Below are 14,119 nucleotides of genomic sequence, written 5' to 3' on the forward strand. Positions count from 1 at the left end.
CATTTCACAGATCGTTTTGATTGTTGAATTGTGAACACTCTTTGCCCAGGGCAGATCCTGAGTTCCCCATGTTACAGGTGAGGCTGTAGCAGCCCTGAGTGGGCTTCAGATCTCCCTTTAGCTTCAAAGCTCACGACCTCCTTGGAGGCTTTCCTGAGACCTGTTGGTCCTTAAAGGGCCCTGACACAGGCCCAGGCATCTGCCACTAACCCCTGTCTACCCTCCTATACCTCTGAGAGACTGCACAAAACCCACCCAGACACCTGGGTGGGGCAGCATTCTCCTCCCTTCCCCTTCACCTCCACAGCTGGCCAGCTCCTTCCACCAGCCCTCCTGTCCATTCTTCAGCCATTTCCCTGTCCAGGCCTCATCACCACCCGCCTCGCCTGGACCACACCAGCCTCCCCCTCAGTCTCCACCTCATGGTCCAGAGAGCTCTCGAACATGCAGATCTGATCTGTCACATCCCTTCTCTCAACTCTTCCCCCAGAGTCAGTTTCCCTCCAGAACACGTCCAAAGTCCTTAACGTGGCTTACAAGTCCTGCACGATCTGGCTGTGCCAGCTTCACCAGTCCTCGTTCCCAGGGCCCAGCCGCCTGGCACCCAGAGGCCTGCTCCATGGAGTGGCGCTGCCACAGGCTCTCCTTCCCCTGTCTGCCACCAACAAACCTTCACAGTAACCATTCTCTCCCCTCTGTCCAGATCTTTCTCCTGGCTTGACCCTTGGCTCTCAGTTTAGATTTGTTTCCTCCTGGAAGCTCCCCAGCGTGCCCCTCACTCCCACACCGGGCTGAATTAGGGGCCCCTGATTTATGTCACCATGGCCCCTGAGTTTATCTCCCACTTTGCCCTCCCCTCACACTTTACCATCATCACTCCCTGCCTCCCTGCCCCCAGTCCCCAGCCCTAGTACCTAGGTCTGTGCCACCTGCCACGGGGCTGATGCAACATTGCTCAGGCTTGGGGGAAGGTATGGGAATTTTAAGGCCTGCATCTGGCTCATCTCTTCCCACCCTCTCTGCTGGGCACATAGCAGGCCTTCACTCATGTCCACCTAGGAAGTCCTGGAAGTACACATGTGTGACTCAGACAGGAAGGGTGGGGTGCTCAAAGGAGGTAAGAATCCCTGGGCTGGGTGGAGCTGGGGGCTTCCTGGAGATGGCATCTGGGAGGACCCTCCATATGTCAGTCCAAGGTAGCAACTGGGGACAGGCTGCAGGAAGTGCCCAGGCCAGCCCTAGGACCATCACAGCAAACCATCAGTGGAGGACTAGAGTCTGCAATGAGTGGGACTCAGTGCCTTGAGCCCAGGGGAGGGGCCACTGGAGGAGCTGGCTGCGCATTCAGAGAAGCCTTCCTGGAGGAAGAGCTACTTCTGGCTGGTGTGGGACAAGGAAGAAGGTAGAGAGGAGTCAGGTTGGAGAAAGTGCTGAGGGAAAGGGATACAGAAAAGAAAGCTCTGTCCCTTCTTGTCATTTACCCTTAGGATGCCAAGATCAGGGAGGTGGGGGATGGGCAAAAGGAGCAAAGAAGACTGAGGCAGAGTGAAGATAACATCTCAGTGCCAATGCCATGGTCAGGGCGGGCATGGATAGCTATGGCTGGCAGGGAGCAGGTCCCCAGCTGTGGCTGGGAAACATTTCCTGTCTCCTTGCCAGGGGGGTCATTAATAATCGTTTGCCCGCCGCGGGCAGCACGGAGGCCAGCCAGAGAGCAGCATGGTGCTGGAGCCAGAACCCAGCCTGGCAGCAAGAAGTGCTGTATTCTGATACCTGCCACCCTGCTGTGAGACCTGGACCAGTCACCTGAACTCTCTTGGTCTCTGGAGCTATTGGTGAAAGAAGGGCCTGATGAGGATGCTGTCTTGAGTCCTCTCATCCACTGGGCCCCAGTTTCCCTAGATGGAGCTTGGCTGCCAACCCTACCGGGCAGTTCCAGTCATCTGATGATAGATGTGAGCATCTGGACTCTGCCAGACCCAGCTCAGGACACACATGATGGGTAGAGGAGCGACCCGGGCCCAGCCTCTGCAGAACTCCCATTCTGGCAGGAGCCAGACCCCAGACCAGAGGGTGCACATGCAGAGCCCCACAGAACCAGGTGCTCCAGACTGAAGGAACACAGAAGGGAGGCCGACTCACAGCGTGGCTGAACACAGAAGGTAGGAGTTCCATGAGGCCAGTTTGGTCACCACCATGACCCCAGCACTTAAAACTATGTCTGCCTGGTACACAGCAGGTGCTCCATAAAGGCTTTTAGACAATTACATAAGTTATCTGTTAAATTAGACATTTGTGAAAGGACCTTGGACTTTGGAAAGAATTGCATAAAAGATGATGACAATGACAATGTCAGTGATAATGAAGATAATTCCAGCCAGAGACAATGGGACAGAAAAGGAACCGTGAAAGCTTGAGAAGGCTGGAGGCCCAGGGATGGCCACCCAAAGCCAGACAGTGTTACCTGGGGAACAGCCAGTTGCCTTCAAGATCCCTTTTACCAGTCAGGCCAGACCTTCCTCAGTCCCAGGCTGCATTTCTCAACACCCGCTTCAGGGCCCAGCTCAAGCCTATTCATTTCAGAGAACCTTCTGGAATGTGACACTGCAGTGTCGACCCCAGCCCCCTTCCCAGACTGTCTTGGACTTCCCTGTGCCTTCCGACCTCAAGGAGTCTTGGATGTTTCTTCTCTCAAGCACCTGCTGGGAGCCGGCCCAGTTAGGGTTTTCCCACAGCTCTCTCTGGAAGGTATGACCTCTGTCCTACAACTGCATCTCCCTCATCAGACTAAAGGATCCCAAAGGTGTGACCAGCTCTCTCCTTATAGATAAGTGTCTCTGTGAGGACAGGGACTATTTCTCCTCCATCAGATCTGGGGTGAACATAAATAGAGCCACATCAAGGTCTTCCTGGTTTTCTCCATCAGGTTTCCTGCAGCCACAGAGAGAAGGGGCAAGGGCAGGTGAACCTGGAGAAGGGGGCGCTTGGCTGCTCAGCCCCGCTGACATAATCCAGGAAGGGTGCTGGGCCACCATGGACCAAGACTGCACGACTGGTAAACTCCAAGCCCAGCCCAAGCTGTTCTTACACCAAGAGGAGCCACCAAAGACACCACCCAGGCCTCGCTGCCCGAGCTGTAGCCTCCCCTCAGCGGAGCACGAAGAGGTATAGTAAACACAGTGACCTCGCTGCCACGTGCATCCTCTCCACACCCTCCTCCAAACTGGGGCCCCAAACACTAGTTAAACTGAGAGGAAAAGAACAAAGGTTCCCAGACTGTGACATCGCCTGCCGCCCGCCTGTCCAGCGCCTGCTCTGCCGGAAACCCAAAACAAAGGCCTTGGTCATGGCAAGGAGGATGAAGGGCAAAGGGTAGGGTCAGCTGGGGCTGGGGGGGCATGGGAGAACATTCCAGGGCATCTCTAGGGACCTGATCAGGAGGGGAGCAAGGACAGGATGGCAGCCAAGCCCTCCTGCACACATGCGTCACTCCACAGACATTTATGGGACACCTGCTATATTCCACACGCCCCAAATGTTACAGAACTCACTCCTCACACACACCTCATGCACACACTCCCACCGCAGCACATTCTATAGTCCTCAACACCCCAACACACACACTGCTCACTCACTGGCCACCCCCGCCCCTCCTCACCACACACACACAGCTCACGGGGAGAAAAGATCACATAATCCACACCTCACACCAAAAAGTCACACAGCTCACACAGCCTCACTTCGCACCACACTCACACCCTGTCTCCCACCACACACCTCACACACCTCTCACCTCCCCAACCACAGGCATATGCGTCCAATTAAATTCAACACACACGCCACCTAGACACAGAGACACACGCAGACACAACCTGCATCGATAATGTGCACATCTAATGTCACACGTTTGTGGCACACACAGCCCCTCAGCCAGCTCTGCTGGCCCACTGCCTCCTCCCACCCCACCCCACTCCCATATGCACATGTACACGCACGGGCACACACCCACATAAACACACACACACTCTCACACACTTGTCAACTGGCTCCTCGCCTCAGACCCCTCAGCCCTCGCTTCACCCTTTCCTGTCCAGAATCGCAGGAGCAGCCACCACACAGACACATGACGCTCAAACCCCAACACTCAGGTCTCAATATCTATACTCCCCAAGCAATCCCAGGATGTGCCACAGTGACTCTAAGCCAGCCACCCAGGCTCCAAACACATTGGCACACACAGCACCCCCTGCCCCAACTCATCTCTGGCAAGACAACCAACGAAAGCCACCAGGCCCCTGCAGTGGCCCTTCCTGGCCACACAACAGCCAGCAACATACACAAGCACATATGCAACCCCATAGGCAAGTTGCTCCTGCAACAACTCCACTGTACAAGGACAGCCATACAGCCACAGACACACAACTTCCCCACACACAACAGCCATACACCCAGCTACCACTCCACAGCCACAGCACTGCCTCCCCAGCCACACACAGCACGAAATGCCATAGACTCACAATCCTCACATTTCCCTTCATCTCCCCACAAATAATCCCACTCGCGATGACACATTCATACATGGCACAACACATGATGACACACAAGACACACCCAACACATGCAACCCAGGCCGTGCTACACACACAGAGGAACACACACAAACGCATATGCTCTAGACCCATCCAGCCTGGACACATCCCACCGCAGGTGACTGACGCCAGGTTGCAGTCTACGCTTCCCCATCCCAAGCCCCAGCCGCCCCCCGTCAAGACCGGGGCGGCAGGGATGAGGGGTTTTATAAGTTACAAAAGCCAGTGCCCACCATGTCATCCCCCCACCGCCTCAGATCCCTGGGCACCACCTGAGGGCAGCACACTCCACATTCAGGCCCTTCCACCTGAGCCCACACCATGCCATGCCTGAGAACATGGGGTGCAGGGGAGGTCCTAGGGACACTAGCCTTGCTCACTGAGCCCGGCCCCTCCTCACGGCTAAGCAGAGGTAGATTCAAGAGGAAGGGGTGACTACAGAAAGAGACCCCAAAGCAAAGATAGAGACCTAAAGAAAATGGGGAGAGCAACCAAGACAGACCAAGAGAGGTGGGCACATGGGGCAAGAGACCAAATTAGAGAGAGAGCCCAGAAACACTTGAAGAGAACCCAGAGGAGAAGCCCGAAGGATAAAGTGGGACTGCCGTACCCAGAGAGAAACCAGAGGAGGGCCCCTCAGGGGTAAAGACTCAGGGATCTCCAACACAGGAGGGAGGGCAGGGATCGGGCAGTGCGTCCTGCAGAGGAGGCCAGCGAAGCCCCGATGGAAGGAGGGTTTGGACTCTGGGGTCCGGTCCAGGCTGAGGACTGAAGTCCGGATGTTTGGGTGGGAAGCTGAGCGGGTGTCCAGCTGAGGTTGTGGAATGGAGGTTGGGTACTTGGGGTGAGGTTGGCTCTGAGGTGGGGTCCCGGAGGACAGCTGGGGGTTCGGGTGCTCTAGGTGTGCCGGGAGTCCCACATATATGGTGAAGGTTCCAAGTCCTGGGCAGGGGTCCCCACTAATCTAAGGAAAGGGAGTTCGAGTCTTGGGCAGAGCTCTCAGTGTGCACTGCGGTCCCATCGTGGACTGGAAGCTCAGTGCTTGGGGTGGAGCCCCGGATCCAAATGGAGTTCGGAGTCTGGGGTGACGTTTGGACTGAGAGCCGGGGCATCAAGGGCTCTTGGTCTACGCTGCTGTCCCAGCACTGGAGTAGAATTCGGAACTAGGGGAGGGGGTCTCCTCCCTGAGAAGGGTTCGGGGGGCTCGGGGGCGGGTGGACCGGGCCCGGCGCTCGCCGGACACCCCGTTCTCCTGGTGCCCAGCGCGGGGGCCCCCCTACCTGCAGGCTGTCGGCGCATGGCTGCGGCGGCGGCGGCGGCTCGTCCGGCTTGAGGAAGACCTGCTGGCCCCGCCTGAGGAATTGGACAACAGCGATGAGGATGTGGTGCAGCACCAGGACCATGCTCGCAGCCGCCCTCCCGCCCGCCGGCCCGGCCGCTGCGCTCGGTCAGCGCGTCCGCGACAGCTTCGCCGGGTCCGCGCGAGTGTCCGCCCCGGCCCCGCCCTGGCCCGCCCCACGCCCGCCCCCGGCCCGCCCCGGCCCCGCCTATGTCCCCCGCCACCGCGGACCGCACCTCTCGGCCCGTCGGATCCTCCAACCCCACCGGACCCCCCGCCGCCGTCACCCCGCTTCTCCCTCTGCCCTGGGTTCCCTCGGCCCTTCCAGCTGGCCTGCTGCTGGGACCCCGCCGGGAAGCCGGCTCTCAGCCTGCGCTCCCTGGCCCTCGCCCAGTCGCCACTTCTCTCGCATCTCGCAGGGGTCGCTCTCAGGGCCCCCACCCTGTCTGATCGCACCCTGTCTTCCCGCCACCACTTTGGGTCCCGGGCCCGGCCGGAGCCCCAGGCGGAGACCGGCGCAGTGGGGTGGGGTGGGGAGGGAAGGAGAAGGGGAAGCGGGGCAAGGGCCGCGGACACCGCAGGAGCCTCGGGCTTGCTCCTCTCCCTGGACCTAGGAGGCAGGGGGAAGTGGGGAGAATGTTGGAGGTCGCTCCGAGACGGACAGGCCCCCGGAGCAGTCGCCAATCTGCCAGGGAGACACGTGTGCACAGACACGGAGCGCACACACAGCGGCCGCTCCTGACTGGGCCCCCAGGCCTGGGCGGGCAGGTCTGCGTCGGCGTCCCCGGAGCCGGAGAGGGTGCAGGCCCCAGGGCCACACAGTCCGCAGTTCCGCGGTGGGACCCGTGCGCCGGGAGCGCGTTTCTCCGCAGAGCGGCTTCTGGGTTCAGGCGCCTGCGGCAGCCGCGACGCTCCTGCGCCCCCTGCCGTCCCATCGCGGCGGCGCAGCCCGGCCTCAGTCGCCGGCGACCCGGAGGCGCCGCGTGGGGGTTCAGCAGGTCACTGGGGTCAGCTCCCTGCCAGGACCGACCTGGTTAGCCTCCGCTTGGCATGAAAGCGACTGGGGCGGCGGGACGGCTCTGGACTGTAGGGTGTGCTTGGGTCTCGTTAGGCCTTTGCCAGCGACTTGCTGCCTGACCTTGGTCCATCCCCTCCTCCCACTCCTGGGCCTCAGTGTTCTCATCACCCTCATAGGACCGCCAGAAGGATCAAACCCGGGAATGGCGGGAAGGCAGAGTCCCCCGACAGCCCTCACTGGGACCTGACCTGAATCTGCCCCCACCATGCACTGCCCGCCCCTCTCTGTAGCTCGCCTCACCAACTCTTGAAGACTGACTCAGTGAGCCCCCAGCCTCTCAGGCTCCCAGCCTCCCAGCCTCCCTACCTCAGTTGGGTGATTCATCGGGGCCCTTTCTCCTTGGGGAGCAATTTCCTCAATGTTGAGTCACTGTGCCCAGTCCTGGACACAGTCCAGGCAGCTGGCACATAGCCTTGACAGAGCCCGGCCACCCCACCAGCTCAGGGGGCGGCCCTGCATGCTAGCATTTCTCCAATCTTTCTTTCTGAGGCACTCTCTGGCATGCTCTCCCCAACTCATCCTCAGTGGCTCCCTACCACCAGCACAATATAGCCGGGGCCCTCAGCCTGGCGGGCCAGAACCGCTACAGCTGAACCCTCACTTGTTCATCCAGCTCCAACTCCCCTCCCACCATTCCTTACACTTCTACTTCTTGCTCTTCTCACATCAGTGACTGACTCACTCTCACCTCCAGGCCTCTGCCCATGCTGCCCTGCCCCTAATACCCTCCCAGATCCTCTCCTCCTGCCTGTCATTTAGGGGTCATTTGAAGGCCCATCTCCTCTGGGAGGGCTTCCCTGGTTACTACCTTATCCCTCTGGGTAGACCTTTTTTGTGTCTTTCCTGGGAGTCACATCAGGGGACTTAGAGGTGTGCAGTAAGTGATCTGGGCCAAGTCAACGTATTTTATTGACTCTTCAAAACAGGCAATTCTTCCTATTTATTAGCACTGTAGAGAAGATTACCTGGGCTAAGATGTGTACAGGTTCTGGCCCTAGAGGGCCTCCCTTCCTATTTTTGACCTCAGTTTTCTCTTCCATAAAAGGGGATGACCCATGTAAGGGCTGCAGGAAGGACTAGGTCTGAGCCTGAGCTCAGTGCATAACTCTCTTGGTAAGTTCTGAGCATGTGTCACTGGCTCGGTCTTGGGCTCTGGACAAGCCTGGGTGGGACACAGGAGCCCGGGAGGTACCTGTTACAGCCACTGGCCGGAGTTACTTGTTCTTCAGGGATGGCCACCTCAGACCATGGTCAACAGCCAACCCTGGCCTGGCACCACCACCGTCTCTTGGGCTCCCAACTCCAGGCACCACCTCCATGGCACTCACCTCTTGAGAAGTTATTTCTTAAGTCTTACTTCAATCTCTCAAACTATAGCTCAATGACTGGGGTCGCTGGTGCATGCTCTATGCATCCCTTAACTCAGAGAGTCTTTCTGTGTCAACCTTTCAGATCCAAGCATTCTTCAGAGGGCTTGAGTCCTAACTATGCCATAGACTTGCTGTGGGATTCTGAGCAGGCCACAGCACCTCTCTAGGCCTCCATTTCCCCATCTGTGAAATGTTATTACACTAGAGTCAATAAAAAAGTGCACTGCTTTCTCTCAGCGCTTGGTAGAGTACAGAGCCCTTTCACAAACACCCTCTCACACAATCCCTGAAATTCCCCAACCAGCGCCCTCCCTGAGGGGGCAACCAGGGCTCCTTGAGTTGGCACATTTAGGGGCCTTGCCAAGCTCTTACAGCTAGGAGTGACCCCTGCTCCTAGGACTCCTCCACCCACACACAAATCCCTGCCTCACTCCAGCTCCACGTTCTGTGATCCTGTGCTGGGTTCTCACCCTGACTCATGTTAGAATAGCCTGGGAGCATTTTAAATGCTGACTTCTGGAACCCCCATCCCAGATATTTGCAAATATCCCCAGGTGATTCTAATTTGCTGCCAGGTCAGAGAACCCTGGGTAGATGCATCTCCTCCCGAGCTGACCTCTGTCCCATGGAGGTGAGGGCCAGGGCTGACCCCTACGGGCCGAGTGTGTACATCTGGGGCTGAGAGGCTTTCACATGTATTGAGCACACACTGTGTGCCTCACATTTCATCTTCTCAACAACGATATAAGGTGGGATCTATTATTAGTCACATTTCACAGATAAGGAAAACTGAGGCACAAAAAGACTAAGTAACTTGCCCATGGTCACACAGCTAGCAAGCAGTCAAAATTCAAACCCAGGCCACCTCGCTCCAGTCTGTGCCTTAAATACATTCCTTGGTTCTTGAGCAAAGGCAAGTAAGGAAATCAGATTTCCCAGCTCTTCTTTTGTTCCCAAGAATGCAGTGGCTGAGGGTCCTACTATCCCAGTGTGTGTACCCTCTGCCATCTCAGACACCAGGAAGCCCAGCCCCAGCCCCAGCTTTCCTCCCAGCTCCAGCTCAGGAATGCCTAGCCCAGCCCCTCTAGTCAACTCTTTTTGTCTCCCCACCTTAGAGGCCACTTGGCCTGGAAAAGGTGACTCAGCTGTCAGCCTGGGTTCTGGACCCACTTAGCCTCAGGCCTTGTCCAGGTACCAGCCCTGCCTTGTTCCTAATAAAAATGACACCTCTCATTGGTGGGACCTTGTGCTGCCAAAGCATTTCCTCACCCAGGCCCCATCCAACAGCCTCAGGAGGCACAGCATTAGCCCCATTTTATAAATAGGGAAACTGAGGCTCAGAGAAATGTAGATGCTTCCCCGAGATGGCACAGCTGGTTGCTACAGGAATGTGGACCCAGGCCTCTAGACTCCAAACCCAGGGCTCTTTGCACCACGGACGAGCAGCTACTATGCAACCCAGGCTCCTCTAGGGCAGGTTCACTCTGACGGTGTTCACCCTCTGCTCATAACCTTCACTGCGCTCCCCATGGCCTCCAAGGCAACATGCAAAGTCAGTATAACATGTGAGGCTCATCCCCAAGTGACTTTTTCCTGCTGCTTCTCCTGCCACTTCCTGTCTAGCCACGCCTGACTCAGCTGTACCCCGAACTTCTGGCTTTTTTTTTTTCTTTTTATTTTTTTGAGATGGAGTTTCACTCTTGTTGCCTAGGCTGGAGTGCAATGGCTCACCATAACCTCTGCCTCCTGGGTTCAAGTGATTCTCCTGCCTCAGCCTCCCGAGTAGCTGAGATTACAGGCATGCACCACCATGCCCGGCTAAGTTTGTATTTTTTCAGTAGAGATGGGGTTTCTCCATGTTGATTAGACTGGTCTTGAACTCCTGACCCCAGGTAATCTGCCTGCCTTGGCTTCCCAAAGTGCTAGGATTACAGGCATGAGCCACCGTGCTTGGCCGAACCTCTGGCTTTTCTTCCACCTCCTTGACTTTCCCCAACCTGTTGCCCTCCTATTTTGAATGCCCTTCCAAAGGCACATCTGCCTGCCAATATCATACTTTTGTTCATTCATTCATGCCATATTTACTGAGAATGTACTCTATGCCAAGTATTGAGGGTAAAGAAATTTACAAGTCAGATCTTTCAAGATGCAGGAAGAAAACCCCCATCCAAACAGAAGTAGCTCCCACCGGTATCTCCCCAGTCTACACTGCCCTCTTCCTTCTTTCCATAGCCCCAGCCCTCCCTCAAGAGTAGGGACTGGCTGATTCTTCCCTGAGTCCCCATGGTTGAGCCAGGCTGGGAGCCCTGTGATGACCAGTGAGCTCTGGTAAAGAAGCACTGTCTCTCCATCTCCCACACTTGGTCCTGACAGACCCTCCATAGACTGTAAGTCTTTTCCTATCCCCCACAACCATGTTCTCCGCTTCCACCAGCCTGTCTGCTGCCTGACATGCATCTATCCTATTGCCATAGACCACGGTTAGACCACCCTGGAAGCTCAGGTTCAAACTTGAGCCCTTCCCTGACATGCTGGGTGACCTCAGGCAAGGCTTTGACCCTTTCTGGCCTCAGACTTCTCAGCAGCTGTGAAGGTTGGCCTGCTTCTCTTTGAGTGCTCAGGAAGCTGAGGTGGAGGGAAGCAGTATCCAGGCAGGCCTCCCTGGGCAGAAGGTACCTCTCTGAGCAGATGGGCCTATGCAGGCACCAGGCCCAAAGATATGGGCAAGGGCTAGATCCTGGTATCGGAGGCCCCTCAGGAGAGGCTGTGTGTGACTTGCTCTCTCTGTGACCTGGGCTAGAGCCCATGGACTAAAAGAGGGCCCCACTTTCAAGGGCTCTGTGAAGGGACAACCCAAGATGCTTCCTGCAAGAAGCTGACATCTCTGCGGGTTCTGCCTCCTTCCAGACCCTGTCCTCAACACTTCAGTCCTGGAGTGGGCACAGATATTCACCTGGGCAGGGGTGAGCCACCCTTAGGCCACTCTGTGTTGTGTGTGCATGTGTGTAAGGCTGCACACAGGCTTGCAAGCATGATGTGTATGAGGGCGGGAGAGGGCATGAATACAGGTTTGTATCCTCGTGAGGGTGTGTGATACTGCCGTGGTATAGCTGACCTTATATGTGTGTACACAGATATGTCTGTGTATCTACAGGAGTTGGCACATGTGTGTACGCAGATAAGCATGTGTCTCTGTGCAGATGCGAGTGTTTATGCACATCGGCAGGTATATGTGTGCAGTTTTATGCATACACAAGTGTCCAGGAATAGCATGAGTGTGCTTTCAGGTGTGAATGTGTGTGAATGTGTGTGCAAGTATGTGACATGTGTGTATGCTCAAATTCCCACCTGCCAGAGGTGCTGCCCACAGCCAGCAGTCCAGATCCAGCTCTGTGTGTCCGCTGGCTATGGCTCCAGGTGTGGCTGTAGTCCTCACAAGGAAAGGAAGTGGCCACGGGCAGGTGCTGGGGACAATGTGGATTTCGGCTCCTGCTGGACAAGGCCTGTTCCCAGAGCCCTGGCAGCAGCTCTGGTCAGGAACGGCACAGGCTGAGTGAACTCAGGCCCAGGGGATGAGTGGCTGTGGGGTGGGTCAGCCACAGGTCTCATCCATTTTCATGTGGTTTGCATGCATGTTTGCCTTGTCTGCAGCAGATGGCTGGTCCCACGACCCTCGGGGGAAGGGAACCCATAGGATTCTAGTCCAGGACTATATAAGACCTGCCGGCTCACAGGGGCTGAAGTCCAGGGAGCACAAGCCCCAGCATACCCTAGGCCTTAGTCTCTGCTCCCCTTCATCCACAGACTCCAAGATCCTTCCTTTTAGCAGGCTGCCCTGGGCTACACAATCATACACACATACACCCCTATGCACAACTGAAGTCTTTCCACAGATACACGTCCATGTTCCTATCACTCCTACACCCCAGTCCTATGCACAAACACACAACCTCAGGCACATGCTCACACAGCTACACAGGCACAGGTGGCCACGCCTGCTTCTGTGCCTCCTCCCGGGACCATTGTGCCTCCTTTTTGATGCCCACAATGGCTGGAGTCATTTCTTCCACACCCAAGTCTGACTCTGCCTCACCCTCACCCATATGGCTTCCCATTGGACAATTGGAGCCCTGGTCCTGGCCTTCAAGGCCTTCCAGGTCCTTAAGCCTGGGCAAAGCCTCCTCTCATGCTGCGCCCACACTCTGCCTTCCGGCCACACTCCCCACCGCTCACCAACACTTCTCATCACGGTCTGGAGGAGCTCAACCTTCCCACCATGCTGTCAGCTCTGTTTTGCTCACTGCTGTTTCACCCCAGCAAATAGAACAAGTCTTGACCCAGAAGAACTGCTCAAAAAGACATCTACAGACTGCAGGAGCCAGTGGTGGAACTGCCTCCCAGCCAGGTCTGCCCCATTTTGTAGGACTTGCCCAGACGTATTTGTGTCCCTGTGTGCCTTCCCCATCAGATTGGGGCTTTTCTAGGTAGAGACTGAGTCAGATTCAGCTCCACATGTCCATGTCCAGCATAGGCCGGGCACAGAGCACAGGAGTTGGGGGTGGATCAGAGGCAGTGCCTAGGGTGCAGCGACCCCCTCTATGAGGCCCAGTGGTGTCTGAAAGGTGGGGCTGGTGGGGCCACCTGGGCCAATCACACAAAACATGATTATCACAGGGAAGTAGCCTCCAGACTGCTTCCTCTACCCCATCTGAACCCCTTTCTGGAGTCACTCTAGCCATTCAGCCCCTGCCTGGCTTGCACACTTCCAGGGACAGGGAGCTCACTTTCTTACCAGCTGGCTCCTTCCCAGGTGGGATGGCTCTGCCTGACACTGACTCCTCCCACAGCGCCATCCTGTCAACCCCTGCTCATCCTGAGCCACAGATTCCCATGGAAACCAGAAAGGAAGATGAGCACAAGGAAAGGCAGATGCCAGCTTTCTCAGCGGCTCTAACCTGTCCAGCTTTGGGTCGAGTTGGGAAAAGGAGCTCTTGCTTCTCAGCCTACGCCAGAGACAGAGTTCCCCTAACCCCACCCGCCACTCTCAGAAACCTGCAGCAGCACAGAGACAGCCCCAAGAAACTTTTTTTTTTTTTTTGAGATAGAATCTCATTCTGTCGCTCAGGCTGGAGTGCAGTGGCACAACCTTGGCTCACTGCAACCTCCACCTCCCAGGTTCAAGCAATTCTCCCGCCTCAGCCTCCCAAGTAGCTGGGATTACAGGTACCGGCCGTTATGCCCGGCTAATTTTTGTATTTTTTGGTACAGACGGAGTTTCGCCATGTTGGCCAGGCTGTTCTCAAACTGCTGACCTCAAGGGATCTACCCGCCTCAGCCTCCCAAAGTGCTAGGATTACAGGCATGAGCCACCACACCCGGCCAACCCCAAGAAACTCTTCAGCAACCTCCACTGAGCCACATCCCCTTGCTGAGACCCCATCCTTCGCTCTGAGTCTCCACTCTCTCAAAAGGTCTCCTACCCACAGAGCCCTTGCCTCCTTCCTAAGCCCCAGCCCAGCACTAAATCCCCAGCCCCTTCACTGATCCCACACCCCTCACTGAGCCCCATGCTATCTCTCATCCCCCGTGCCCCAACTCACCGCAGATAAAGGTCCCAGTCCCTCCCCAATCTCCTCAGTGGCACCTCCTGCCATCCAGTCTGCAGGACCTGGAGGGGCTGCTCTGACTCCAGCCCGAGAGGTGCCATGGAGATGCCTCCTCCTGACCCTGGTAGCAGGCTGGG

General features: G+C 56.6%; 1 protein-coding gene across 2 annotated transcripts in view; it reads right to left on the bottom strand.

Annotated features, from left to right (window-relative positions):
* Positions 1–14,119, bottom strand: part of PDE2A (phosphodiesterase 2A) — a 100,041-nt gene that overhangs the window by 61,523 nt on the left and 24,399 nt on the right. The window contains exon 2 of one of the 2 annotated variants that reach the window (XM_012456903.2): positions 5,870–5,942. In XM_012456903.2, coding sequence (XP_012312326.2) covers positions 5,870–5,942 — 73 coding nt within the window. Of the gene's footprint in view, positions 1–5,869; positions 6,060–14,119 lie in introns of those variants that run through there. The other variant, XM_012456904.2, reaches the window with a different exon arrangement.

The sequence above is a fragment of the Aotus nancymaae genome, unplaced genomic scaffold (assembly GCF_030222135.1).
Source record: "Aotus nancymaae isolate 86718 unplaced genomic scaffold, 86718_ANA_hifiasm-v0.15.2.pri h1tg000059l, whole genome shotgun sequence".
Lineage (NCBI taxonomy): Eukaryota > Metazoa > Chordata > Mammalia > Primates > Aotidae > Aotus > Aotus nancymaae.